At 51.7% G+C, this 26,914-nt stretch overlaps 10 protein-coding genes across 10 annotated transcripts; 5 read left to right on the top strand and 5 right to left on the bottom strand.

The window, feature by feature from the left end:
* Window positions 1–1,634: 1,634 nt before the first annotated feature.
* On the bottom strand, window positions 1,635–3,267 carry STEHIDRAFT_80893 (mitochondrial carrier). Its single transcript, XM_007305224.1, has 7 exons — window positions 3,240–3,267; window positions 2,940–3,175; window positions 2,782–2,870; window positions 2,605–2,703; window positions 2,344–2,537; window positions 2,174–2,266; window positions 1,635–2,045 (listed from the first exon to the last, which is right to left on the bottom strand). The coding sequence occupies exons 2-7, from the start codon at window positions 3,125–3,127 to the stop codon at window positions 1,821–1,823; spliced, it is 888 nt and encodes a 295-aa protein (XP_007305286.1). The 5' UTR covers window positions 3,128–3,175; window positions 3,240–3,267; the 3' UTR covers window positions 1,635–1,820.
* A 954-nt stretch (window positions 3,268–4,221) lies between these two features.
* On the top strand, window positions 4,222–7,962 carry STEHIDRAFT_59870 (prolyl oligopeptidase; the record flags this gene model as incomplete). The annotated part of the gene is made up of 19 exons (XM_007305177.1): window positions 4,222–4,473; window positions 4,545–4,617; window positions 4,671–4,753; window positions 4,808–4,900; window positions 4,966–5,112; window positions 5,187–5,298; window positions 5,398–5,513; window positions 5,629–5,726; window positions 5,861–5,948; window positions 5,988–6,083; window positions 6,140–6,403; window positions 6,477–6,573; window positions 6,684–6,838; window positions 7,036–7,067; window positions 7,187–7,254; window positions 7,323–7,411; window positions 7,465–7,615; window positions 7,673–7,811; window positions 7,896–7,962. The coding sequence occupies 19 exons, from the start codon at window positions 4,222–4,224 to the stop codon at window positions 7,960–7,962; spliced, it is 2,220 nt and encodes a 739-aa protein (XP_007305239.1).
* Window positions 7,963–9,444: 1,482 nt separating this feature from the next.
* STEHIDRAFT_132056 (60S ribosomal protein L2/L8) lies at window positions 9,445–10,457 on the top strand (the record flags this gene model as incomplete). The annotated part of the gene is made up of 5 exons (XM_007305473.1): window positions 9,445–9,486; window positions 9,552–9,667; window positions 9,730–10,152; window positions 10,207–10,348; window positions 10,416–10,457. 5 exons carry the CDS (start codon window positions 9,445–9,447, stop codon window positions 10,455–10,457), a joined length of 765 nt encoding a protein of 254 aa, XP_007305535.1.
* A 144-nt stretch (window positions 10,458–10,601) lies between these two features.
* Window positions 10,602–13,093, bottom strand: STEHIDRAFT_80884 (Pentulose kinase). The gene is made up of 9 exons (XM_007305223.1): window positions 12,592–13,093; window positions 12,109–12,527; window positions 11,910–12,042; window positions 11,810–11,854; window positions 11,699–11,755; window positions 11,559–11,643; window positions 11,406–11,501; window positions 11,288–11,346; window positions 10,602–11,223 (listed from the first exon to the last, which is right to left on the bottom strand). Exons 1-9 carry the CDS (start codon window positions 13,021–13,023, stop codon window positions 10,756–10,758), a joined length of 1,794 nt encoding a protein of 597 aa, XP_007305285.1. The 5' UTR covers window positions 13,024–13,093; the 3' UTR covers window positions 10,602–10,755.
* Window positions 13,094–13,547: 454 nt separating this feature from the next.
* Window positions 13,548–14,483, bottom strand: STEHIDRAFT_122398 (ribosomal protein S25). Its single transcript, XM_007305472.1, has 4 exons — window positions 14,458–14,483; window positions 13,995–14,280; window positions 13,716–13,934; window positions 13,548–13,590 (listed from the first exon to the last, which is right to left on the bottom strand). The coding sequence occupies exons 1-3, from the start codon at window positions 14,458–14,460 to the stop codon at window positions 13,909–13,911; spliced, it is 315 nt and encodes a 104-aa protein (XP_007305534.1). The 5' UTR covers window positions 14,461–14,483; the 3' UTR covers window positions 13,548–13,590; window positions 13,716–13,908.
* A 287-nt stretch (window positions 14,484–14,770) lies between these two features.
* On the top strand, window positions 14,771–16,132 carry STEHIDRAFT_158115 (uncharacterized protein; the record flags this gene model as incomplete). Its single annotated transcript, XM_007305471.1, has 1 exon — window positions 14,771–16,132. The coding sequence occupies one exon, from the start codon at window positions 14,771–14,773 to the stop codon at window positions 16,130–16,132; it is 1,362 nt and encodes a 453-aa protein (XP_007305533.1).
* A 1,427-nt stretch (window positions 16,133–17,559) lies between these two features.
* On the top strand, window positions 17,560–19,272 carry STEHIDRAFT_132054 (amino acid transporter; the record flags this gene model as incomplete). Its single annotated transcript, XM_007305470.1, has 7 exons — window positions 17,560–17,742; window positions 17,798–18,086; window positions 18,141–18,186; window positions 18,242–18,313; window positions 18,378–18,588; window positions 18,645–19,001; window positions 19,060–19,272. The coding sequence occupies 7 exons, from the start codon at window positions 17,560–17,562 to the stop codon at window positions 19,270–19,272; spliced, it is 1,371 nt and encodes a 456-aa protein (XP_007305532.1).
* A 296-nt stretch (window positions 19,273–19,568) lies between these two features.
* STEHIDRAFT_122394 (peptidase M24) lies at window positions 19,569–21,981 on the bottom strand. Its single transcript, XM_007305469.1, has 14 exons — window positions 21,849–21,981; window positions 21,647–21,778; window positions 21,571–21,577; window positions 21,441–21,514; window positions 20,960–21,390; window positions 20,770–20,885; window positions 20,621–20,710; window positions 20,539–20,558; window positions 20,231–20,482; window positions 20,137–20,173; window positions 20,044–20,078; window positions 19,903–19,967; window positions 19,780–19,839; window positions 19,569–19,712 (listed from the first exon to the last, which is right to left on the bottom strand). The coding sequence occupies exons 1-14, from the start codon at window positions 21,910–21,912 to the stop codon at window positions 19,659–19,661; spliced, it is 1,437 nt and encodes a 478-aa protein (XP_007305531.1). The 5' UTR covers window positions 21,913–21,981; the 3' UTR covers window positions 19,569–19,658.
* A 434-nt stretch (window positions 21,982–22,415) lies between these two features.
* STEHIDRAFT_147869 (uncharacterized protein) lies at window positions 22,416–24,114 on the top strand. Its single transcript, XM_007305468.1, has 7 exons — window positions 22,416–22,665; window positions 22,729–22,782; window positions 22,842–22,945; window positions 23,012–23,315; window positions 23,388–23,453; window positions 23,518–24,004; window positions 24,066–24,114. The coding sequence occupies exons 1-6, from the start codon at window positions 22,597–22,599 to the stop codon at window positions 23,680–23,682; spliced, it is 762 nt and encodes a 253-aa protein (XP_007305530.1). The 5' UTR covers window positions 22,416–22,596; the 3' UTR covers window positions 23,683–24,004; window positions 24,066–24,114.
* An 8-nt stretch (window positions 24,115–24,122) lies between these two features.
* On the bottom strand, window positions 24,123–26,555 carry STEHIDRAFT_80876 (uncharacterized protein). The gene is made up of 10 exons (XM_007305222.1): window positions 26,290–26,555; window positions 26,142–26,237; window positions 25,959–26,074; window positions 25,785–25,908; window positions 25,676–25,735; window positions 25,234–25,623; window positions 25,056–25,172; window positions 24,826–25,000; window positions 24,694–24,768; window positions 24,123–24,594 (listed from the first exon to the last, which is right to left on the bottom strand). Exons 1-10 carry the CDS (start codon window positions 26,495–26,497, stop codon window positions 24,345–24,347), a joined length of 1,611 nt encoding a protein of 536 aa, XP_007305284.1. The 5' UTR covers window positions 26,498–26,555; the 3' UTR covers window positions 24,123–24,344.
* Between the last annotated feature and the right edge of the window lie 359 nt (window positions 26,556–26,914).

Genomic DNA, 26,914 nt, shown 5'->3' with positions numbered 1-26,914 from the left:
GCCGGAGGAGCCAATTGTGAGATTCGTCCTGCTGAGATCTGCGTTCGCGACGAGGTCCGAATCCGGGGGTAATTTACCGTCGCTCTGCGTTCCGTTGCTCGCTTTCCTTCGGTTCTTCTCCTCCTCTCTTCTTCTCCCAGGTGTAAGTATGATAATATCACACGCCGCACCCGATGCGATGAAATGAGATCCACGCGTTTCTTGGTCCTTCCAGATCTGAGTCAACCGTCCATCCATCATCGCTCGCTACGCAACAAAGAAAGGTATGAGCGCATGAGTGCACGAGCGGTGGTCCTCAGCTGCAGCCCAGCCCACTCACAGCTGCATATGAAACGACCCGAAAAACAGGCGTCGGAGAAAGATACTCGAGGCTTGCACAAATGCCCGAACGCGGACGGGACCATGTAAACAGCTGCTCCTGTGGACATAACGGGAAATAGCCAGTCCAGAGGGCGTCAGTGTTACTGTACATGCTATCAAGGGCAGGAGACCAACATGCGTACCGTCCTTCCATTTCTATCACGGATGTTCTTCGAACCCTTGTTCCCGAAGCAAAGAATGACAGGGTGCACGCAGGCGTAATGGGGCAAAACATGATCCAGTGGGAGCCATGGGCGGAAAGGGTCAAGGTATATCGCCGCAGGAGGAATGTATCACAGAGCCTACCATCTGGATGCATGCATGGACGGGAATGTACGACCGCAGCCACAATCACAACCGAGGATGGTGCCTGATGCAGGCGATCATATGCGCCGTCCAACACCACAGACATAGTGTGCAAAGTCGTCCGGAGATGGCCAACAGGCGTGTATTGCAAGGCGGGAGTGAGGGCCTAGCGTCCATGTCGTTTCCGGTGTATCCAACGCGTCAGAACATAGACATCATTCTTCGAACAACGATACGTATACAAGACGATAGGTAGGTAAGAAAGAGCCTACCACGTCATCCCTGTAACACAGGCAAGTAACGAAGGACGACATTCCAGGCAGCGACCGACGAGAACATCGTACCACCCGGACCCAAGTTCTAAAGACGAGTCGCACGGGCCTCCGAAACTTCACAAGCATAGCAAGACAAGCAAGAGTTCTCGATCAAGGCTTGACGTTCGTCGTCAAAGATCGGTCGCAGGTTCACATCAGGACAAGGCATCGTGGAGCCCTCACAACCAGTCACTACCAGCTCAAGTCAAAGTCTAGCAATTCCGAACGATCCAAAGTGTAGAGTCGGAGGCCTGACCAGCCTGAGGACCAGGACCCTGACAAGCCGACATCCAGCAAAGACTCGTACCCACTCTACAGTCCTTATATCCAGCCCACCAAGACGCGGTACCACGTTGACTGCCCGGGTGAGAACGAAGCAGATGGTCGAGAGCAAGAAGGAAAAGAGACCGCTAGCCTCGAGGTCGCTTCCGGATCCAGAAGGACGGTCAACCGGTGATGGGTACTTATGACATCATAGGGTCTGGCGGCGGGAGTGGCGGTGGCATAGAGTCGTAGACGATTGACTATCGATTCGCCCGAGGAGCCACGGATTAGCAGCTGTAAGCTTATGGTTATAACAATCGTTCAGCAGGGAGAAGTCTCGATGTTGAGTGTTGACAGGAATGTAGGCAGACGTCTTGGGACCGGAGAAAAAAAAGGCAAGTCGTGTTGGTTTGAAAATCTCTAGAAACTGTACAGTAATAAGTATCTAAGCGATAAGTCAATCAAGGGGGGGAAAGCGAGGACGATCCTACCATCCTCACGCAGCTGGACTCGCAAACCCATCTTCATCACGCGCTCGTAGCACAACCCAGCATCGGTACAACACCCAGCTCACAGCTACGACGACCCTTCCGCTCTCTCCTCTCTCCGCGCCGCCGCCCTCTTCAATAACCACGCCAAGTTCTCATAACACACGAACGTGACACAGGTCCCGGGAAGGACGCGAACGAGATTCGTCCCGAGTCCGCGGTAGAAACCGCGTGGGCCTTCGTTGCGATAGGTGTGTTTGATGGTGGAGATTATGGTGGAATTTTGGGATGTTGAGGTGACGGGGGTTGTGTTCTGTTAAAATCGTGTGAGTTCGTGAGTAGTGAGTAATTGCAAGGTTCAAGACATCTGTTAATAGAAGACGGGGAGAGGTGGACAGAGAAGTGACGAAGGCGAAGGTTGGAGGATCATTGTTTGCTCACCTGCATGCGCGATCGGATAACTTGGTATGGGTACGTTAATGTCAGAGCCGCAAGCTTCGAACCACCGGACATGACGGTGTACGACGTATTCGACTGCCAAATCAAAGCGTGCCACACACATATACACATTAGAGTGAATGAACATAGGAAGGCTGGGCACGGATACGCACGAGATGGTCATCCGAAGCCGTATATGCCTTCCCCTCCCTCTCCATTCGTCTTCGTTTACGTTCAAACCCCCACTTCTTCATCTCCTCATACATCATGAACTGCACCGCACCGTTACTTACGCCCACGAGCGCAAGAAGAGTGCCGCGATAGAGCCCGCGTATCCCCTCGGAGCGATATATTGTTCTAAAACCGTCTGGGATACGAAACCATTCAGCATCGGCAAGGCAATAGGGGGGGTAGACGGAGATGGAGAGACGTACCCCATAGGCCGCGATATGCTGTAGGATTATCAGCACGGGAGGTGAACATGCGCACTTTGACGACCCATATTGGGTTGGTGATTACGGCTGTTACGGCGCCTGAGTAAAGGAGGTGGTGAAATGGAAGTCACAGGTTAGAGGACAGTCTGCTGAGTGATCATGAAAGGAACTGCGAACTCGCTTGTGCTGAGCAGAGGAGGTATTGCCCCGCCGAGAGTGGTGGACCCGTCCCATTATTCGTAGCCCTCCGTTTCAGGTCGTTATAGCTGATACAGAGCACCGGACACAGGTTAGGACAAACACAATGTGAAGAACAGAGGGACGAGAGAACGCACAAAAGAAAGTATAGCCCCCAACTGCTCGCGTTTCCAGCAATGTTCGGCCCTACGCCGCGATAAAGCCCTCTCCAACCCTCGTTATGTTTGATGCCCTTCAAAGCAAGCCATATTTGCTGCCCAACATTTCCTTTTGGCTCTTCTGTCGCGACTTGAAACTTTACTTTGAGGAGGTCGAGGGGGTGCATGCATAGCACGGCCACGACGCCTGCTCCGATTCCGGCGAATGCATGGTCCTACGAAGATATAACATGGATGTCAGCACCGTTTTCAGTGTTTTTGATGAAGACATAAACATACTAGTGAGTGCGAGGGGAAGAAGCTTGGTTGGGAGAAAGATTGGGACATCCAAACGGTTTCTTCCTTCGTGGGCCACAGATCGCGAAGACGGTCGGAGGCTATCACGTGTGAGCAGATGTTCCGTGTGGCTCTACGCCACACCAGCTCAACACCCTAGTGATTGTTAGCGTACTAGCCGTTGCGGCGTTAAGCTCGAAGCAAACGCAAAAGGTATTCATATGGCTGCTTGTGCATCTCACGCTTTGGTTTTACGATTGAGTTCACTGTGAAAGTTGACAAGAAAAGCATCGAGCACCAGCGGACTTTTCGGCTACTTTTTGCACTGAAACATGGGTAAGGTTAATTTCGCGATCCTCCATACTCACGAACCATCTCGGTCTTTTCTCGTCCGCGATGGTCATATACGGTGAATTCTTCTGGTCTGGCCAAAGTCAGAGTTCGCGTGGCAGCTTCGATGCACAGCCACGGGTAGGAGGGCCGAGTGCTCCGCCATGTGTTCTTGCCAAAGCCCATTCTAGGAAGCAAGGCCAGGAAATAATTAGGAAAGTTTAAAATAAGGTGAATTCCTCTCCGTCTCGTATTCCCTCTCCCGCCGGTCGTTGACCACTCCCATGAATGTTCAGACCTGGGTGCTCGCTTGCCCGAAGAGTGGACAATTCGGCTGCAAACGCGACCCTTCGCTCGGGCATTTACGTGGCTCGCACGGGCTGACCGTCGAAATCCCCAGCTTTGCAGTGACAAAACGGCGCAGATCTGGCATTTTCGGCGTTATCCCCATTACCGTGCGTGCCAGACACGCCCACGATCCGATGAAAGCTGTCGTTGCCTGACGCAAACTGATTGGATTGGGAACCGATCCAGACTCATGATCTTCTCCAGGCGCGCATCGAGCACCTTAAAGCAGGCTCTTTCCGTCCGCTCCATCATCACACCACGCGTATCCTCGCCCTTGACTCGCTCGCTATCGATAAGCTCGTCCGCCATGGCTCGTACTCTCCCCTGGGCACCCAACAGATATCCAACTGCCCGACGGTCTGACCATGTAGACGTCTATGCCAGCGAGAAGCACGGAGAGGTCAAAGTTCCCGACCCCTACCAGTGGCTGGAGCAAAATACAGAGGAGACAGAACAGTGGACAACAGCTCAGGAAAAGTACACTCGTGAATTTCTTGACACCAACCCAGATCGACTGAAGCTGGAAGACGAAATTCGGAAGAGCACCGACTATGAGCGGGTAGGTTGCACGAGAACTATTCGTCTTGAACTTACGCCACCGGAAGTTTTTGACCGACGCGTTGTTCATAGTTCAGTGCTCCTAGCCTCAAGGAGGACAATCGCTGGTACTGGTCGTACAACAGTGGTCTCCAGGCTCAGTCAGGTACTGCTATGAGTTGATTCTTGGCCTCTCATCTTTGTCTGACTGTCATGCAGTCATATATCGCTCGACGGACTCTACCCTACCTACCTACGGCTCTTCGGGGCAGACTACCGCAAATACCGAGGTATTCTTCGACGTGAGGAAGGTACCATCGATCTCTTGAGTGCCCCCTGGCTGATCTGCATTCCAGCCCAACGCTCTTTCCGAAGATGGTACTGTCTCACTCGCCACCGCCGCATTTTCTCGCGACGGAAAGTGGTTCGCGTATGGAATCTCTCGATCTGTATGTTTCCCTCTGCTCCTGCATGCGGCTATCACAGTGAGGCCGCTGGCTTATGTTGACCATAGGGCAGCGACTTTACGACCGTCTATGTCCGCTCGACGGAACACCCGTTGACATCGTTCGGCAACGACAAGAGACTGGAGGATGAGATTCGATTCGTCAAATTCTCTTCTATTGCTTGGACGCCTGACAACAGCGGATTCCTGTACCAAGTATGTGACTGCGCAGCTTTCATCCCCGTATTCATAACCGCCAACCACTCCACCAGTCCTGACACTTTTCACAGCGCTTCCCGGATCGTAAGTCTCATGGTGATGCCGAGGAGGACAAGGCAGGTACGGAGACCGAGGGCGACAGAGACGCCATGCTCTACTACCACAAAATTGGCACGAAACAAGGTCCGTGTGGACTCTGCTCCCTCGTTTCAGGTCCATCTTATGCAGACTCTCCCTCGCGCTTGCCCGGCGTTGTTGTTTTTCCTTCCTAATTATCTCCAGCCGATGACACTCTCGTCATGAAGGATCCCGAACATCCCCACCACATGTGGGGTGCTGGGACGTCCGAGGTGGACGGCCGTTGGCTCGAGCTGTACACCAGACGTGATACCGCACGGGTATGTGCCATAGTGTCCATGCGCATTCCTTGTGTACCACACCTCTCACGGCGTTACGTGATTCTCACGCTTGTTTCTCTGGATTGGTTGTCCGGACGGATTGGTATATACTTAGAAAAACATGCTCTGGTTGGCCGACCTCGAGAAGACCACGATTGGACCGAACATCGATTGGATCAAGCTCGTCGATGAGTTTGAAGCGGATTACGGCGTGTGCGTATTTCTGCTTCTGCTTCTTCATTGCGTTTTGTTCCTTCTTGCTCCACCTCCTTGCGGCTTGATTGTACTGATAAAGCTGATGGTCATCATACTTTATTGGACGGCCGGCATGAATGAACGTGTAACAGCATTGCGAATGACGGCACTAGGTTCTATCTTCGAACGAACGCGAACGCCCTACAGTACAAGGTCATCTCCGTCGACATAGATGACTTTGTCAAAGCAAGCAAGCAAGGTCCCGTCCATATCAGCAAGATAGCGAAGGACCTCATTCCAGAGGACAAGGATGCATTTCTTGAGGACGTGCTCGTGGTAGGCAAGGATCGGATTATGACTGTGTACAAGCGCAATGTGGGTCTTCTTGTCCTCGTGATCAGAGAGATATTGGCTTAAAGTATATGCTTCAGGTCAAGGACGAGGTCTACATCCACTCACTGGCCACCGGTGAAAAGCTCAAGCGACTGGAGGCCTCACATGTCGGTTCTATGCAAGTATCTGGGAAACGCAAGCAGAACTGGGCATTCCTCACCCTAACTGGCTTCACCACCCCCGGTACAGTCTCTAAGTACGAGTTCAAGGACGAAGAAAAGAGCGAGGCGGGCTCCTCGACTGTCTGGAAACAGACTGTGGTCAAGGGCCTGGCGGGGTCTGGTGGCTTCACTGCAGAGCAGGTCAGCAATTCCTGGTTCTGTATCGGCCTAGGGCCAGCGATTAATGCCTTTTCTCCATTCTACTGTTGTATAGATCTGGTACGAGAGTAAGGATGGGACCAAAGTCCCTATGTTTGTCGTCCGCCATGAAAGCACCAAACTTGACGGTACAGCTCCTGCGCTGCAGTACGGTGCGCTCTTCCTCCGTACCATCGCCTCATAGAAAATTTCAACTTCGTAACACTTCAATGTTTGCTCATTTCTTCTAATAACCGCATCTTCTCCTTCTATATGCGTATAGGTTACGGCGGCTTTACTATTTCCATCAGCCCGTTCTTCAGCCCATCAATGCTCACCTTCTTGCGCGCCTACGGTGCCATCCTCGCAGTTCCCAACATCCGGGGCGGTGGCGAGTTCGGTGAGGAATGGCATTTGGCGGGGACGAAAGAACGAAAGGTGCGTAGTGGTTGAACTTTGTAACGCCACCGAGTTCAATGTTGTAGATCCGAGGACGTCCTCCGGATCTGCCTCGCCTCGTGGTGGACGTGCTGTACTTGGGTGCTTAAACTGATTAACTTGCTATTGTCTCGCCTGTGGCTTCTAACTCGAATCGGCCGCGGACTCTGTCGGATTATGCGCTGGAAATGGATTAGGGTAACTGCTTTGACGACTTCATTGCCGCGACGTACGTGTTTCAAGTTTTCGCCTAACCACAGGGTGCTTGATTCTTTGTTGGTCCGAGGAGATCGAACTGACGGATTGGTGGCGCCTGTTCTTCTTTTTCTTTTCGTTCTTTCTCTACAGGCAATGGCTAGTCAAGAACAAATACGCCGGTGAAGGCAAAGTGGCCATCAATGGAGGGTCTAACGGCGGTTAGTCTTGAATTCCTTTATCTTGAACTGCAGATACCTCTTTGTCTGATCTAAGAGGATATTTTCAGGACTGCTCGTGGCTGCTTCAGCTTTGAGGGCACCAGAAGGTACTTTCGGCGCTGCTGTGGCAGAAGTGGGTGTGCTTGATCTGCTCAAGGTAATGCTTTCTTCCTCTGCCACGACGCTTCGCTGATATTCGGATCTATGTAGTTCGCAGACTTCACCATTGGACGTGCCTGGACGTCGGACTATGGGAATCCTCACGACCCGCACGACTTCGACTTCGTGTATCCGATCTCGCCCTTGCATAATGTCCCAGAGAAGAAGATCTTGCCGCCAACGATATTGTTGACCGCGGACCGTACGTATTCTTCTTGTACATCTCGATCTCAAGTAAGCAACCTCACTTTGCGTATAGACGACGACCGTGTTGTCCCTCTCCACTCGTTCAAGTTCGCCGCTACACTGCAGCACGTCCGCGCCGATAATCCCAACCCTCAACTCATACGGATCGAGAAGAAGGCCGGTCACGGGGCAGGCAAGGCGACCGAGCAAAAGTACGTTTCTGAGTCCCTTCCACTTTGCTGTAGTGGCGCTGTATATGACTGTTGTCATGCTCACAATCTCTATCAACTCTGTAGAATCAAGGAAGCAGCAGACAAGTGGGGCTTCGTTGCACAGACGATGGGGCTGAAATGGGGGCTCTGAAGAAGAATACTCGTATCGTTCGAGGAACAACACTCGGATGGCGTTGACCGAGCAGTTCACTGGTAATCTCATCCATTTCTATTTGGGTAGAAAAGTTGCCAAATTATCATCGTTTAATTGCGTTTGGACTATTCACCTTAACCCTCTGGCCTTGGGCCTGAAGGACTGTGACCAGGTTACCTCGCATCACGTCCAAGTCCTACCATTCCCACCGCTAACTGAGTTCTCATACGAACAGCGGCTCTGCCGCTAGTGATTCACTCCAGGCCTTTTGGGCTTGGAGAGTGCTGAGTTTTTCGATGCCGATTCTGGGTCAGTGCGTGGGATGTCGATGACCCAGAGGTCTGTGAGGGCAAGTGAGGAGGAAATGACGGGGAACTGGATGGGGTCATAACGGTGTGACCGAAGGGCTAAGTGTTGACTCAGCGCTTCAAATGCATGATTTCTTGCTTTCCAGACGTCCTCCATAGGGAAGGCTTAGGGCGTGCGTCATAATATGTAGTATTAATCCCCTAAGGCCATGTACGATTAAGGTGATTATGGACGGTAGAAGTCCATGATCCCAGCATTATAGAGCACAGCATTTCTATTCTACCAGAGGATTGCAGACGTATCGCAAACTCGGAGAACAACGAAGTGTCAATGTTTTGTGGTGAAGGGATGACAATCTGTATGAAATGACGATTGGTATCCTCATTTCTTGAGGGATTGTGGCGGCTGTGAAGAGTATATCAGTATGTTCCCTCATGCCACCCGGCCTGTGGATTTCAAGGCATTGAACTTGTCGAGGGTAGAAACCCAATGCGCCTCCGATTGTGGAAGATGTTCCTACCCTTTTCGTTCGGCGGTTCTGAGCGTAGTCCAAATCCAGTGTATGTTCTGTTACTCGCCGTCAATAAAGGAAGAAACTTTGAGTCTATGCAGAGCGCTTCGGGTGCTGCATTGACAAAGAGCATCAGCCTCGAAGCTGGAAGCATAGGGGGTGACTTGTGTGGGCTTTGCTATCTAAGTGTCTAAGCTAAGGCGCAAATACACTGCATTGATTTTTTGCTTTGTAGTAGATCTAGTATTTGACATGACGAAGCTAGCGTTGAGGGAGGCAGCGACACGGTCCATAGAAGTGGCAACAGCAACTTCGTCGCGGCCACTACAGTAACGCGACGCGACGAACTCACGGGAGAGACCTCGGAAAGCACGTGACTGGCGGAGCTCCAAATTGTCTCTTGAGGCACAGCACGATATCGACGCCGCCGTCAACGCCAACGTCAAGCACCTATTTTGTGAGTCGTTATGCTGCCCCCTTGCATTACCAGCGACCTCCAGACGATCAGAGACGACCCCTGCACCATTCCTGCGAAAACCCGGTCTCAGACGGCTTGGATGGAGGGTGGATGGGCTCTGTCGACTCTGGCTGACGTTGGGATGTCTACTCTGCCCGGATTTGATTCTGACGATTCTTCTCGCTCTCTCTAGACATTAACGATGGGTAGGGTTATCAGGGCTCAGAGGCGCTCGCATGCCATCGTACGTTCTATCGTAGACCTGCAGGATGCGACTACTCGAGCTCACTCCAACATGTAATTGTATAGTTCTCGGCACACACCCACCACAACAAGACCCCGGCCCAATTCCGTGCCCTCGACTTCGCCGAGCGCAACGGTTACGTTCGCGGGATTGTAAAAGAGATTATCCACGACGCTGGCCGGTACGCACAATATGTTAGGATGGAGAATTACGAGGTTTATTGACATAACTATCGCCCTGCAGTGGTGCTCCCCTCGCCCGTGTCGTTTTCCGCGACCCCTACCGCTACAAGCTCCGCAAGGAGACTTTCATCGCCACTGAGGGTCTCCACACCGGTGCCTACGTCTACTGCGGAAAGAAGGCCGCCCTCTCTGTCGGCAACGTCCTTCCCGTCTCTGCCCTCCCCGAAGGTACCATCATCTGTAACGTTGAGGAGAAGGTTGGTGACCGTGGCGCTCTCGCCCGCACCTCCGGCAACTACGCCACCGTTATTGGACACACCCCTGAGGAGAACAAGACCCGCATCCGGTTGCCCTCTGGCGCGAAGAAGACTGTCAGCGGTGGTGCTAGGGCTACCGTTGGTATTGTCGCTGGTGGTGGAAGGATCGACAAGCCTCTCTTGAAGGCAGGCAGGGCCTTCCACAAGTACAAGGCCAAGCGTTACAAGTGCGTATTCGTGGGTTTAGATTTCTGTGAATTCCTTCTGATCGTGAACTTCAGCTGGCCCCGCACTCGTGGTGTTGCTATGAACCCCGTCGACCATCCTCACGGTGGTGGTAACCATCAGCACATCGGAAAGGCCTCTACCATCGCTCGCTCTGCCGTCCCCGGTCAGAAAGTCGGTCTTATTGCCGCTCGCCGGGTAAGTGTTTCGTTTTTAGTCATGTTGCCCTACCAAGTTACTGAGATATACCTACCTCGACATGTAGACTGGTCTCCTCCGTGGTTCCGTCAAGGTCAAGGAGGCATAAGGGGTTGTTGGATCTTCTTTGTAGTCTTTACTTTTCCTATGCCACGTCCTCGACGTTTTCACCCTCTGCTTCGCTGTCACCTCGCACAAAACTTGTATGCACAGACGCAGAAATGCATATGCATTCCACCATGCCGCTTCTATGCCGTACCCGTCTTGAGATGGAATAAGCCGCATCTATTTGACGATCTACCGTCTCGGAGTCAACGCAAGAATACATGTCGATACATTTTGGATTCGTTCAATCTATGCTGCCCGCTTGTCTATCTGTTGCTGCAGGGAAAAATCAACTTCATGCTTCACTTCGCCGCATCCTCCATCTCCTTCCTCCATCTCTTTTGGATATCAATACTCTCCAAGAAGATCTTGTACTTCGCGTCTAAAATCTTCCTGTCCTTCTTCGACGCCTCTGGCTTCACGATACTTCCCTTCGGCGTCATCGCCACCATGATGCCCCAAAGCCTCTCACAGTGCTCCTTCTCGTCCTTGAACTTCTTGCCGCTCGCATACTCCGCTGCGAAACGACCGAGCATCGCCGCGCCAAGCACGACGGCGGCGGAGTAAGAGTGCGGGAGGATAACAGGAACGGAGCAAGCGTTGGCGAGGAGGGACATGAGGAAGGCGTTTTGGGCTTGAGAGCCTGACATGTAGATGGAGTTTATGGAGTGGCCTGAGGCATTCATTTGGGTGAGAATGTGTTGAGTCTGGAGGGCGATGGCTTCGAGAGTGACGGCGTATTTGCGAGCTAGGTCGTGTAGGGTCGCGTCCTGGAGTGTAACCAGAATCGTATTAGTCGAATGGACTGCGTGCGACGGTGAGAAATGTGCGTACGAGGGCAAGACCCATCATGGAACCGCGCATGCGGGGATCAGCGATGGGAGAACGGTTGCCTAATATAAGATGCGAAGTAAGTTTTGTGAAGAGAACGGATGAAGCAAGGGTGACCGACCGTGTAAATCTGGGTAGAAGTGGATGTCCTTGATCACCTCGGTGAACGATTCTGCACCCTCAGCTTTCCTGATCTCTTCGAGGGTATCGCGAAGAACTGCAGTGTATGCATTATCAGTCGGGCAAACTTGACCAGACACAGGGGTTCACCGACCTTGATGAATATTCGTTTTACGTTGCTCGGCAAGTTCTTTGAGTTGAGGGTAGGCCGGGTGGGTGGTGATCATGAAGTCAATGAGCTAGGCGGAAAATAGGTTCAAGAAACTACAAGCTTGTGAGGGCTGGTAAGCATACCTGGCCCGTAGAGGACTGCCCGCCTTCGTTCATCCACCAACCGGGGAAGACGGGACCCTAGAGGCGCAATGTCAGTACGCGACAATATCCAGAACAACCAATGGCCCTAACCTTGTAAGGGCCCCATACGCCCTTGACAAACACGCCTTCGGGACTCTGTAAACTATAAGATTAATTCAGAAGACGAGGGCGATGCGATGTAAGACTTTACCTGGACGATGTGACAGGTGCTGGTTCCAGCACAGGCCGCCAGTCGGTGTCCAGACTCTTCGAACGAGACGAGCTCTGACAATTTCCCATTCTCTTCATGGCGAGCGGCAACTGTTCCGAGCCATCCGGCATACCTAAACATTCGATGAATCGTGCATTAGTTCCATCCGTAGCGAGAAAAGGAAATTAGGATGGCTCACGCATCAATAACCCCGCTTCCAACGGGCGTGCCCTCCACCAAACCCAGCTCCTCTGCCGCCTTTTTCGACAGCCCTTTCCCGACGGGCGTTCCAGCAGTCAATACGTCCTCCTTTTGTGTTCCGAAGGTTTCCCCTGCCTGAGCTGCCTCAGCGTCATGTGCCGTCCTCGTTGCACCCAGCTGCTTGTACCCGTTCTCGTGCAGTTGCTGCAATCCGATGCGGTCGAGGAACTCGGATTGCCATCCACCCTTGGAGGGCACGTAAGAGCATTTGCAGGTGAGGGAGCAGACGGAGCGTGCGGGGAGGCCTGTGGCGCGGTATGTGAGCCAGTCAGGGAGATCGAAAAATTGACATTTGTCAAAGTCGGAGGGAGACATGTTGTTTTTGAGCCAGAGAACCTTGGGGATCTCCATCTCCAACTAGACAACCGAAGTGCATACAGATCAGCTGGATGAGCGCTTGCGGTTCAAATAAAATACATACGCTCATTGTTCCGCCGACAAAGTCTAGCGGAACAGAATGTTTACTGTTGATAAGCTCTGCCTCCTTCTCCGCTCGATGATCAGCCCACAGAATGATGTTTCTCTCTCCCTTTTTTCCCAGAGGCTCTCCCTTCGTGACGCTGATGGGCTCCCCATCGAAGTCTGTCACTGCAAGCGAGCAGGTTGCGTCGAAGCCTAAGCCCTTCACATCCTTCGGAGAGACTTTGGACTCTGAGAGAACAGTACGGATAGCAGTAGCAATGCCCTTCCAGACGTCCGTGGTAGATTGCTCGAAGATGCGGTGGTCCTGATGATCCCGCCATGTCTGAGTGTCCTGGGTAGAGGATGCGACTAGAGTACCGTCTGATTTGACGAGACCAGCACGCGCAGAGCCTGTACCGACGTCGATCCCGATGTAGTAGTTTTCAGCCATGATTCGTAGTCAGCGTTGTCGTGGTCGGCGTTGACGAAGTATGATACAGACGGTGGGGCAAGGATCTGATAGGATTCTCTCAGCGGAATATTGATGAATGCGGGGTGCCCCGGATACGTCACCGGCTTCAATGTGAGCGGTCCGGAAGGATCCGTAATGCGTGGTGGAGACTTGGGAATTGCCGGCTGCCGGCGGAAACCTTGCTTAGATTTTTGAGAGGACGCTTGGTCGAGCAGGTAATCATCCTGAAAAGGCCTTCTGGTATTCGGTCTCTAGTGGGCTTTGACTCGCCACAATTACGGGGGTTGGAAAGACCTTGCTGGCGAGGTAATGTTCCGTAGGATAGAAGAACAAAGCAAAAACAATGAAGTTCCAGTACAGTCAATAACACGACGAACATGACACCGCTATGCTTTCCCTCCGCCTCCAAACAGACTGGACTCCTCCGCCTCCAAACAGACTGGACTCCTCTGACCACTCAAAAAAGTGGCTGACAGGCTGGCGGAAGAGTTGATAACGTTGATACTGTGTACTTCTCGCACCTGAATAACGAGATAATCGGTAGATCTGTTGTGAATGGCATACACATGCACACATCAATGAATGAAGTGTCACAGAAAACTGGACGCTCGACATAATATCCTCTTACAGTACGGCGGACGCTCGTACGAGGCATGAAACCCTCTTCTTACCCTGAGAATTTGAGCTGATGGATACTGGCGGTATCGAGAGCACTAGAGCAGCGAAAAGTTTTCGGAAGAGACACTCGGAGTTGGATGTTTCTGATGCAAGCATAGCGTATTTTTGGTGTGTGGGTGCGAGTACATGGGTTCATGCATAGAAAAAGAGGAACATATCGAACAAGACCAATACAAGAGCAATCATCTAATCCGAGCTCGTTGTTGAGCGGGCTGATTCCCAAGATGTTGAGTCAGTTACGGTCTGCTAATTAACAGGGAAAAGTCACGCACTGTAGATGAGCTGCCCGTGGTGGTGCACGATTGCCTTGATCTGCCCCTCCTTCTCCAAATGCCTGATTGCGACGCGGGCAAGAGAGCCACCGATCTTCAGCCTCTCGATGAGGATAGATTGGCTGATGAAACGGAAAGTGGGGACCTCCTTCATAATACGGTCGTAGGTGGGCTTGTCAATCATGACGGCGTGCTGGGCCTTGTCCTTGACCTTTCCCTTCGACCACTTCTTCTTCTTGGCGGACTTGCCGCCGCTTGAGGGCGGAGGGGCTGCTTTGGCTTTGGCCTAAACAAAGACAGAGAGGACCCAGTCAGTATAAGTGTTCCAACGACATCCGCCGGCTCGACAGGCCATCCATCGCGAAGACGACCCAAGAGTGCCTCTGGGATATCCAGACTCTTTGGAGTGTGGCCTGCGGGCTCGTACGTCGAACCAGAATAATAACAGCAGCGGGATACTCACCATTGTTGTCGGCCTGGTCGTCGATGTCGGGAATACTGCTGCTCAGCGCACTGACGACAAGTACGCTTTCGAACTCCGACACTTACATAAGCAGTGAACCACATCAGCGCCACACCTCGTCCAGTTGCTTTGTGGACGCAGTGACACAATATCAAATCCTAGTGGTCTATACATTCTCGCTCGACTTGGTCCTGGTTTCCCTCTAGGCATGTTCTTTCAATATAACAGAACCTAATCGATACCGTCCTAACTTCACGGTTTGTTCAGTCGATCACGAGTCAGCAGGGATGATAAGTAGTCTGACAACCTCGCCATGAACACTCTTCCAACAGAACTCGTTCGCAGCATCTTCCTGTTTTGCGCTAGGGATGAGTCGCTTGGTGGACTGATACGTCTTGAGCCGAAATCAGCGCCTATTCTCTTGACACAAATCTGCCATGAATGGCGCGATGTTGTCTACGATAGCCCAGAATTGTGGTCGAACCTGATCCTCCCTTCTCTATCTGGTTTTCACGATCGAGAAACGGCAGAACCGCTACTGCTCACAGTAAGGAGATGCATCGCCTTGTCCTCTTCACTTCCTTTCTCCTTTCGTTATACCGACCTCCAAGGACCCACCGCGCTCGTCAAAGAGTACCTCAGCATTCTATACGAGCATGCACATAGATGGCACACTGTCGATCTGCATATTCCCAGCTACGACGCACTGGCTAGGATGTCACTCAAAGCTACGCCAATGCTCGTCAGCATCAAAGTCTTGGCTAGCTCTACACTAGCGTTTGACAGTATTGCAACAAACCCTCTCATGCACTCCCTACAGCAATCGTCGACTCTACGCAACCTCTCCGTCGGTTTCATCGACCGCATTCTCCCCTTCGTACGGGCCATATCTCAGTGCGGCGAGCTCCATTCCCTCAGCTTTCATCACATACAAAGACGATTCGAAGATGAACATGAGACCGACGTTTCATCGCTTTTCATGCCGCATCTGAAGCGACTATCCATGACGTGGAGAGGTTGGAATGTAGGCTCCGCTTACAGAACTCTCCTTCCACTCCTATTCGCGACGAGTCTTCGGGAACTGAACCTCGAAATCTATACGAGCCCGTCGTCTACGCTTCGCGGCTTGTGCGGCCCACTGCACGCCATGCTTTCGCACTGTTCAGAAACGCTGACAAGCCTGAACCTACGTAACGCATTGATGTCTACCCCCGAGCTCATCACCATCCTCGATTGCGTCCCCAACTTGATGCACCTTACCTTGTACGGCATGATTATAACTGTTCCCATCATCTCCGCTCTCACTCTACGGTTCTCCTCGTCGGGCGTCCTGCAGTCCGGCCGTAACACGCGATTGAAAGTCATCGTCGTGGGCGGTATGTCCAACCTTCGTCCGGAGGACTTCACGAGGTTCCATGTTGATCGAGGAGAGTTAGAAGCATTTTGGTCGAAAGCGATCGCCATGGTCGAGTCCAGGTGGCGCCTGCCTACCGATGCGTCGAATGCGGATGGTTCTCGGGTTGAGCGTCTCGAACGGTGTTACATCGAGAGCGAATGGACCGGGTGGCATCAGCGGAGCCATATACGACAAGCTGCTCCGGAGCAGTGGACTCGGGTACAAGGCATGGTGGCAGAAGGATTCGTGTGGGGCGAGCGGAGTGCTCACTGGCAGTAAAGTCTAAGGGATGGATATATGGGAGGTTAGTTAATACACCCTATCCTATCTAATTGTTTTCTGGACAGGATCTCGCTCATCATGTTTTTTCTTGTTTCCGCTCGACCCTGTGCAGAAATGACTGAGTGAGAATGAGGGCTCAGAACTTGATGAGAGATGATAGAGACGGAAAACCGAGCTCTCTAGTGTTGTATGACTGAAATTAGTCACGCAGCGACGCTAGCGTGTTATCAAAGAATGAAGGATCTACGATATGTCCATAACGTTGCTTCATGAAGGGTATATTCTTTGCTTCGGTTTATGCCCGCTTTGTGCCCGCTAATTTACCACCACAACAACAGGTGGAGGAAGCCTGCAGGAGCGAAAGTCTCATACACATACCAGCATACATAGCAGAGTCGCTGAAACTGGCGCAAGAGTACTTGGCTGCACTAAGTATCTGTGAGTTTCAGAAGGAGGGGGTATAAAACAAATATCTCTGTGCCGGAGTATAAAGGTAAGTCACCTACCCGAGTCAAAGTAGAATTCCAGCGGCAGGAAGTATGGCTAGTACGAACCTCAGTCGTGCGGCAGCGGCGAGGTGGAGAGGCACCAGCGGTGTTCAAAGCTTTCGGCTATCACCGAGCAGGTACACAAATTTCGGCGGCTGACTCGAACTTCTTTCCGCTTTGCTCTCTTACGTTCTCTCCCGAAGCCGTCGATATGTCCGCCTTTTCTATTCACAGCAGCAAAGACGATGCATCGACCATGGACAAGGATGAAATTCAGCTGGTAATATCGAAGTCGGGCAGCTGAAGGGACGGACCAACCAGGCAATGAGACTGCTGAGCCATTATCGTTCAATCGGTAACGTCGATTTCTAGTGGTGTAAACTGGAATGGCTGCGGGTATCCTTGTTCGTTCGTGCAATCATTGTCGTCGGGCGGTCGTTTATTCGACTCGTCTTGGCGATGGTGCTTTGCAGGCGGCAGGGATTGAGATTATACCGCTTGAACCTGATCAGCGCTCAGACCTGCGTAGGGAAGCCCCCAGTGTCACACTTACTTCTTTTCTCCCTCCTCTCTTCGGAGGGAGTGAATGCAGCGTACTGACGTTCTTTAATCATTAGCAACACCTCGGATACACGCAGGTATGTAGTCGTAGCGTATTCAATATCACGTTTTAACGAATGCCTTGCAGCAACTCCATCGTAGCTGGCATCTTGTAGAAAGCTTCGCAGCAAGTTTCTGTGCTCTGAATTTCATTGGTGGTGTTAGGTACGGTCGCACACCGTTTCCTACCTTTATCCCTCTGCTCAACTTATTTCACAGGTCGGCGATCTTTTTGGGACTCCTAGCGGGTGGACCTGCGGCGATATGGTACAACCAAACATCAATGTCTTCTTCCGTCGATCTAACTCAGCCAACAGGTCTTCGTACATCATCACGATGGTCTTCATGTTCATCACAGCCTTTGTACTCGCGGAGATCTGTTCGGCGTTACCTCTTAGTGGTTCCATCTATATTTGGACTGCTGAGAGTGCCGGTCCCAAGTACGCCAGATTCTTCGGTTTCTTGGTCGCTTGGTGGTCGACCACTGCATGGATGACTTTCACCGCCAGTAACTGTCAAGTAGGTTTCACCTCTCTTGTACCATCACAATTCAACCTGATTGGGCTCCATCTAGTCGACCGCAAATTACATCGTCTCTCAACTCAACGTCTGGGAGATCGAGTTTCCCGGCAACATGGACAATACGAACGTGAAGTGGAGAGCAGTCATCTGGGCTATCTCTGAGGGGATGCTCGTCATCTCCATCGCTATCAACTACCTTCCGCCGAGGATGTATTCGGCTGTTTTCAAGTTTTCCGTCGGTCTTATGATGCTCGACTTCTTCCTCTGCTTGATCTGGCTGCCCATCGGTGTACACAACACCTACGGATTTCGGTCAGCGAAGGATGTATTCACTTTGACCTGTATGTCATGAAGTCATCTAGAACGTTGTATCGTATCATTGACCCTCCTCCTAGATAACGGCACAGGGGCTCCTGCGGGTTGGAACTGGATTCTGTCCTTGTGAGTGGTGTCGTGATCTCGGCATAGATCTCTCTGCTAACGGACCACTCCTAAGCCTTTTCACGGCCGGAACCCTGACTGGTTTCGATGCGTCCGGGCACATCGCGGAAGAGACGAAGAATGCTAGGTACGTGATCATCACTGTGTCTGCCGTCATCGCCAGCTCCTGACATTTTGCTTCTACGCCATAGTGTTGTTGCTGGTCGTGGTATTGTTTCTTCTGCCATCGCGACGGGCGTACTTGGATTTGCCACCACGATCCTATTCTTGTTCTGCACACCCGACCTCGACACGCTTTTTGCACTCGACGCCCCGCAACCTTTCGTTCAAATTTATGCCATGGCCCTTGGCAAAGGACCTAGCATTTTCATGACCGTCATCGCCATCATCGGTCTCATCATGGTTTGTGATTTTCTCTACCCGTCAGCCGCATTTTCACTCATCTTCACTCCTTGCAGAACACAAGTATTGCCGTAGTCGCCGCCTCGCGTCTTATTTTCGCCGTGGCTCGTGATGGCGTCCTCCCTCTCTCGGGATGGATCGGTCGGGTGGACAGCCATGGACAGCCCAAGAACGCCGTTACAGTCATGTTCGTCTTTGGCGCAGTTCTGCTTTGCACCATCCTCCCCAGTCAAGTTGCATTCACTTCCCTCGTGTCCGCCGGAGGAGTGCCTACCATCGCCGCGTACGGTTTGATCGGCTTGTTGCGCCTCACGATGACGCCGAACAGCTTCAAGAACTCGTATTTCTATCTCGGAAAGCTTCGTCTGCCGTTCTACCTGGCCACGGCGTTGTTCAATGGACTCGTCTTCGCTGTAAGCCCTGGCTATATCTCTCGGTCAACCTCGAACTAATAGTCACGCGAATGTATAGGTCATGATCTCCCCATTCTACTTCCCGGTTGACTCCGAGTCCTTCAACTTCGCCTGTGTCATCTTTGGCGCGGTCACCGTCTTCGCCATCCTCTCCTGGTACTTCACTCCCGCCGAGAAGTGGCTGCGCCAGGAGCAGATCAACGCCGCTCTACGCGAAACCGATGGGTTCCCACCGGCGAGCGATGAGGGCGTCTACGTGAACGACGATTAGGTGCATGAATCGGAATACGTTCGACGCATATTTCCGCTCATACAATACTTCGATAGTGGAGACTTTCTCGAAATACAGGAAGCTCGTTATATCGTCATATACACGCTCAAATACTTCATCTCCTTATGTCTTACTCGCTTAGACCTTTCTCTTACACTTTCATAATCAATGTCTATCAGGGGAAGAAATGCTTATCACCATAAATGTGTACTGTGTCTCACTTGCTTGTAGATCCAAACAAAACTTTTTGCCGACAGTTTGTTGTAATGTGCCATCATTTGATGTTTCGTTCGAATGCGATAGATGCGTAGAGTGTTACAATTGTTGCGGATATGTACAATGAGATGTGCACTGGTTTCCGAGCATCCAAGCTCTAAATGGTGAATTTAGAAGGACTCCAAGCCCAAGAGGCCTTGGCAGGCTCCCTCGATGTCGACGATCTAGTTGCGTGAAAAATATCAGCACGAGACGAATATGTAAAGTCGTAGGATGAAAGAAGCACAATACCTCCTTGGGAGCTGCCGCACTCAGGACTACGGGGTCATCCTGGCCAACGAGGACCTCGTCCTTCAATCAGGGAGCAAAAAGAGTCAGTCGCAGGTCAGGGCGGCAAAGAGGAAGGACGCTGACTTCGATGCGGATGCCCATGCCATGGAAGTGCTTTGGAAATGATGGATCTGCCGGGACGTAGACTCCTGAGGGGCCACAGATGGATAGTGGCACTCAGTCAGCCAGACGTTTCATGGGTTCAGACGAAGGAAATGAACAAACCTGGTTCAATGGTGATCACCATGCCTTCTTTCAACCTGATTGTTGCGGTGTTCAGTAAAACATTTTGTTCATTGAAGAATGAAACAAACTTACGGTTCACGCCTGTCCACGGTCCCTCCCTCATGCAGATCTGAAACGTCGGACTTAGTTCAATAGTGCACAACATAACCGACACTAGAATACATACCAATGCCGACTGGATGAGCGAGATAGTGCGGGTAAAGCACTCGCTCCAAGACGCCCCCTTGCCATCCCAAATCAAACCCTATTTGCTTCAACTCCTCTCGAAGGACCTCAACAGAACGTCGGTGCAGGTCGTTGAGTGAAAACCCTGTGGAGGCGGTAGACAGCTGGACGAGAGACTTTTGGGCTGAGAGAAGGGCGGAGTAAAGTTCGTGTTGGGCGGGTGTGAATTTGCCGTTGGCGGGGAAGGTGCGAGCTGAGAGGAGACGTTAAGAACTATTTGGGGTAAGGAAGGAGAAAGGAGGAACGCACTTATATCGGACGCGTAGCCGCTACGGGATGTCAAGTATATTAAAGGCATGATCCATGTAGGTTCGCAGTGATGATTGCTCACTTATACTCGCAACCCGCGTCGACTAAGACGAGTTCGCCGTCTCGAACAATATGATCGTTTTGCGTGTAATGGATAATGAGTGCGTTGGCGCTGAACGTATAAAAGAAGTGAGCAAGTGACTAAGTTCGAATGGAAACACAATGACACACCCAGAAGCTACTACTGGTACATAAGCCGGCCTTTGTGACCCTCCGCGCGCACAAATGTACTCGAAGTGAGCAGCAAGGTCTGCCTCGGACAGACCCGGCTCTGAGAGGCGCATTATCTATGCTAGAAATCAATAAACAACGAAGGGGGCCAGGAAAGATATGGAATATGTAGGAGCCAAGGGAAGCTCACCTTCGTATGACCTCTTGAGCTGATATCGGCTGCAGCTTTTAATACACCCTGTTCGAACTTACTCTTGATGGCCCTCATCTTCCCCACAATCGGCGCAAGAGGCTTTCTCTTCGTCGCGGACAGGCCCTCCATAACGCTCTCATAATCTGCTTTTGCGCTACTGGAACTGGCAAGAAACTTCAGGAAAGACTTCATGCCGTGTGCATGACGTCTCGACGTTGACGGCGGTAGATCGACATAGACTTGTGAGCTCGAAGACACAAGATGTTTGAGTTCCTCGGTAAACGATTCGATGGGACGGCCTTCGTCGGCACCAAAGATTGTTACGACATCGTCGAAGCGAGTTTTGGCGCCCTCCCACTTCTCTTTGGCGGGGTCTTTGCCGGTGCAAAAAAGAATCATGCGGTAGCCTCGAGGACTATTGTTCTTCTCTGTGGGGAAAGTTAGGCTGAGTACAGAGATGATAAGACGCAGTGCGCACCTAGCACAACAGCAGAGTCTGGCTCCTCGAAGCCAGTCAAGTACCAGAAGTCCGATGCCTGCCGGAACTTGTAGCTTCACATATGAACATGTCAACCGTAGGTCTGAACATCAATTGAAAACGAACTCACAAAATGCCTGAGGACGAGCAGATCAGATTAAACGATTCAGCATCTATAACGGGGAATGCAGCTTGACTAGACCTACCAGCACTCATATACTTCACCTGGGCTGCCACAGATACAACCAAGCTTCCGTTCGGTAAGCCTTGCATGAGCTCTGAGCGTCTTCTCTCATAGTCCTGCGCCGGTATTCCAGGCGTAGTTTCATCAGGCTTCACTTCAATCAAAAACAGTGTTAGACTTTCGAGATATTATCATACCACCAGAACAAGGGACATCATACACACCGAGGTGAGGATGACTGTGGAATGTCGGTTGGCCAAAAAGAGATGGTTTTGCGACGTGAATCATAGAGGGCTCAGCCTCCGTTGCATATGTTCGTGACAGTCGTAGACGGCATGGATTGGATAGCGGCGAGAGGGTGTGACGGACAGGGACAGAGCCAGTACGGGCAATCCGTCGCGTCGCGTTTGAAGTTGATGGCCGCATTCAGATTCAGAATTGTGAATCGGGCTCGTTCGGGTTAGGGTCTTTACTCTCTCGGCCTTCGCCGTTTCGATCTTACCTCCCGCCACTGTGGCCCGCACATACAATGGTGGGCCTTATTACAGCCAAGAATTCGTAGTGTCGGAGGCCATGAGACGTAGATTATCCGCTTTTTCTATGACTGTTATACAAACAAATAAAGCGAGCTCAAAGAACTCGGAGGCAACTGAGGCAGCTAAGAACAACTGGCGCCACATCCGACTGCACGCTTGATGCGTGTGAACCTCCTGCCAAAAGGGGTGTGATGTGGTTTATCGAATTCGTTGCTCAGCGGACTTGCCAACGACTTGCTAGGAGCTTGTCTTCCTCCCCGACCCTTTCTTTCCTTTCTTCTCTTGTGTACCCTCTTCTACCGACCCAGGCTGGTCAATCTCTCTTTTCTCTCCTCACCTTTTCAATTCACTCCTTGTCAATCTCGAGCCGGCCTCTATCTCTTCACCTCGACTCGCTGCTTCACGCTTTGAACTTGTACCTCAGTCGCTCTCCAAGATGATGTTTTTCGGCAATACCCCGCGTGACCCCGCGGTCGCTGAGAAGAATGCGCACTCAATCACTTTTGTAGGTTGTTCTACATGAGACTTGGTAGTAATAATATGGGCTGAACAGCTGGTCGTCTTACAGTATCTGCGTCGCAACCAGCCTCCGCCTATGATGCCCATGGAGCTATCCGGACATGTCAGTGCTCATATTGTTATGCTCACCAATAACGTTCACGTTGATATTGTTGTTTGAAGGTGTCTCCCGATTCCTGGGCGAGTCGTCTGTTCACACTCAACAGAATGTGTGCCCAGTACCACCGCCCTATCTTCGAAGCTATCTGGTTGATCATGGGAGTGATGTGAGTAACCGCCTCTCTCCTTGATCACCCCACAACGTTTGACATCATTTTGTTTCATCTACATAGCGCATCCATCGCCGTTCCTGCCGTCGCCTACCGTCTGATCTTCAACTCGCTCAGGGATCCTGATGACATCTTCAATCGTCGCGAAGAGGGTCCCTTCTTCCAGGCTAGAGTCGCTTCCCTCGGTGTCTTCGTTGGGGTCTGCCTCATCTTCTTCGTCCCCTTATTCCTGTGGAAGAGGATCGGTCAGAAGAGAGTTGACTCGATGGTTCGGAGGTGGGGACACGATGACGTGAGAGTCAAGGGGCAGGGGGAGTTCATTCCGGTGTGGAAGGTTAATATGCCAGGCGTGTTCAGTACGCAAGCGGTATGTGTTTCCCCCCGCTGTGTTCAGTATCTTTGGAATGCTAACTCAAGCGTGTGTTGCGTATGTATCTAGGAGTTGATACTTTCCCTTCCCGCGAGCCACCCATCTAACTTCCACCCCGCTGCATACCTACCATCAGTCAGTGACAACTACTGATTCCGTATCCGCAGCGCTTCTAACTCACATATCCATTCACTCACAGTGGATCAATGCGCCCATCGACGAGAAGGCACCCGCGTACTACCAGTCCAACGCCGCCTCCACATTCCCCCTCAACGGACCCAACGGTATGGCAGTTAACGACGGCATCCCACTCTACCTTGACGATAAGGCACCCGCGTACTACCGCGCAGACGAGAAGGTCTAGGACGTCCTTTTCAGCGTCACCAAAGCTTAGTGTTAGGCTACAGGACATTGAGCTACCGCTGCTTTATTTAAAGGACATTCTTGTACAGATAGATATCGATGACTTGTAGCTTCTCCTTCCTGGGGTGGTCCGGGACCATTCCTTGTATATACATTTTGCTCCTCCGACATGCTCTATCGCAGTTGCTGCCCGCGTTGTCCGACCTGTACAGACGAAGCGATGTCGGCCGTAACGACGAGTGCGGCGGTATTTTTAGATTTGACGAGATAGAGCGAGTTGTCCACTAGTGTGGGTTTTCACTCTTCTGCAGCCCAATGAATAGGTAAATAATTATTGCCCCAGTCACAGGCGACCTTGAGGTGACCTCTTTATTCACGCTTTAGGCATGGTGCTTCCTGCCGATCACAGCTCGAGCCCCTATCCGCACGATGGCCTAATTAGTCGTCACCACATTCCTTTCCAGGACGCTGAGTCCAAAGGAAGGATATAAATACGTTCAATCTGTCGTCCGATGTCCCCTTCCTGTCTAGTAACAGAGCGATAGCATTGCGAACTGCAACTCATTAGGTAGCCATCAGCTCTCCAGCAGGTATCCACATCCACTATAATTACAGCCACCAACTCCGTACCACCATCTCAAAATCTCATCCCTCGCAAGCACTTCACAGCTCATCCTTCTTCTTCCCGTCGTCCTCCAACGGCAAACACAGTGCGGGACTCGTTCCTTCAAACAGGTACTCGCACTTCTCCAGTTCTGCGATAGTCAGCAGCGCATTCTCCGTCCCGCACTTCAGGCGGAGATGCGTGCTTCGGTGAGGGCCGTTCCAACATTTCGCGCCGTTCGTGTAGTCTTGTTGGCTGTAGTATTCGGGCGAGCCTTCGGCGGCGGAGGGATGCCAGGAGGAGAATTTGCTATAGAGTGAGGAAAGATCATATGTCAACGACGCGAAACGAGACGAATGGAGGCGAAGTGGATGATGGACCAGGTCAATAAACAGAGAGAAAACGCACCCGAGACTAAAGTTTTGGCCGCCTTTGTTGGGTTTCTGTTTAGCTTCGCCGAACAGACAGACTTCGTATGTATAGCTGTAGAGACGCGCTGAGCACCGGTCACGCTCAAGAAGAGATGAAATAACTACGTACTCTCCCGTATCCTTCTCGAGACACAGACCGTCGAGTTTCTTCCATTCGCCCTCAGGACCGAAGCCAGTGACGTCGAACAGGGCTTCGAGGTCGAACTTCGCGGTTTCGAGTTCCTTTTTCGCAAGTTTGAGACTATGTTCAGCGTCGTTGAAGATTTGGCGCGATTGAGAGATATCTGCAGGCTTTTTAGAATGGAAGGAACAGAATAGTGGGAAAGGGGGAGCGCGCACCGCCTGTTGCATCACTGGGAGATGAAGATGCAATACCGAGCCATGAGGAAACGCTGTTCTTGAGCGAGTCATATTGTGGTGCGAGGGAATCAGGGAGATACGCCTTGACATCGAACGCTGCGGCGAGAAAATTAGCTACAGCAGCCCTGGTATGACGATAGTGCAGGAAAGTGCTCACCTGACTGAGCGCTCCCAGACCCAATATGTTTGTCGTGCTCGACAAGTAAACTGACATGATCCGTCTTCAACAGCTTAGGCAAATCACTTTGCAGCTGCTCCTCCGTCCACGCACCCTCCTCTAGTTCCTCGACTGGGTTATTCTCACCATTGCCCTCTTCGCTCGTCTCCTCCTCAGCCTTCTCCTCCTCGCCTATATGTGGTAGACCGGCAAAGTATTCCCACCCGCGAACAGCTTCGAGGACAGCCATGTCCTGGTAATTGGGATTGTAACCACTTCGGAGACTGTCCAGGATGTCGCCGAGGGCCCTTTCACGTTCGAGGTGTCTCTTGTATTCACGTTGAAGGGATTTGAGGGCGTTGTGGTGTGTAATGAGGGATTCGTAGAGGGCTGAGATATGTCTTATTACTGGCAGACATAAGAGTGTATTGGATGTACGTACGGGACGTCTTTCGGAGTTCTATCGCAGCAGCGGACAAGGACTCTTCGTGATCGAGAAGGGCTGTCGAAAGTTGAGCGAGATGTCTAATATAACGATGGAAATAGCGAACCTTTCAGCCTAGTGACCTCCTTCTCCCGCGCAGTAATTTCGCGTTCTGAGTTCGCGATATCGGTCTCCAGCCTTTTCTTCTCCTTCTGAGCGAACGCAACATAGGTTGACCTGATTTTGGATCCCTTCGGCAACGTAAGTTCGGGAGCATGATAGAGCAGTCAGTCGAACATACAGTTTTGCGAATCTTACGCTCGGCCTCCGTCTTCGCTCTGTAAGCCTCGCCGATCTCCTTACATGCATTCGGACATACACCAGTAGGTTCGTCAGACCCATCGCAGCACTCAGGTTCTGCAAGTCATCATATACTAGTCAGTCGTAACATGGAGCGAGACAGAAACTGAGGAGACGTACGCACCGCAGAGCCCATCGTTCACTCTCGAGCTAGGTATGTTCGCGCCGATGTGGCCCTCGTTTCTGCAGTAGAACGTGGTGTTCGGACAGGCACCGGTGCCTACCTTTTGTCAACTTCCGTACGCTCATGCAAGACAGCAGTAGTTACACACCTGGCTCGTCACTCCCATCAGGACAGTCGCAATAATCGTTGTTCACGTTCGCCCAAGGTATTGTCTTTGACCCGTCTAGACATTTCCAGCTTTCGCCCGTGGGCACGTATCGGTCAAGGAGTGATGGCGGTAAACCGTGAGTCTTCTCAAGCGCGAGACTTTGTAGTGGTGCAAGCAGAGGGAGTAGGAAAAGTAGGGCAGGCGACATGACTACCCCACGCAAAGTGAGTGAGGGTGCAGGGGGTTGTCTACGGCCAATGCGATCGGTTGTACGGTGCTGTCGAAGTCGCGAACTACGTGGACGCGTCTTGGAATTGGATCGGATCGGCAACTTCCATGAAAGTGTGCGGCATCTCCCGCTGTGGTTCGTGCGGCGCCACACTCGAACTCTTCTGCTCTGTTTGGTGCTTTCCCGTGTCCTGGTGCTTTGGACTTGGACTGGTGAGCTGCCGAGGGTTCCACTGATGTATTTTTGGCTTCCACTACTTAGTTTTGGGTCATATTCCTCCTTGTGGCTGCATAGGACTCTTGCCCTTAGGTATGTAGTCCTATTTGTCAAAGTATACATCTGTATTAATGGCAGCCTCATGGTTTCTGTGGCTGTCTGGGTTTGGTGCCACAATAA

This window comes from Stereum hirsutum (assembly GCF_000264905.1).
Source record: "Stereum hirsutum FP-91666 SS1 unplaced genomic scaffold STEHIscaffold_9, whole genome shotgun sequence".
NCBI lineage: Eukaryota > Fungi > Basidiomycota > Agaricomycetes > Russulales > Stereaceae > Stereum > Stereum hirsutum.
This window is presented reverse-complemented; position numbering and strand designations above follow the sequence as displayed.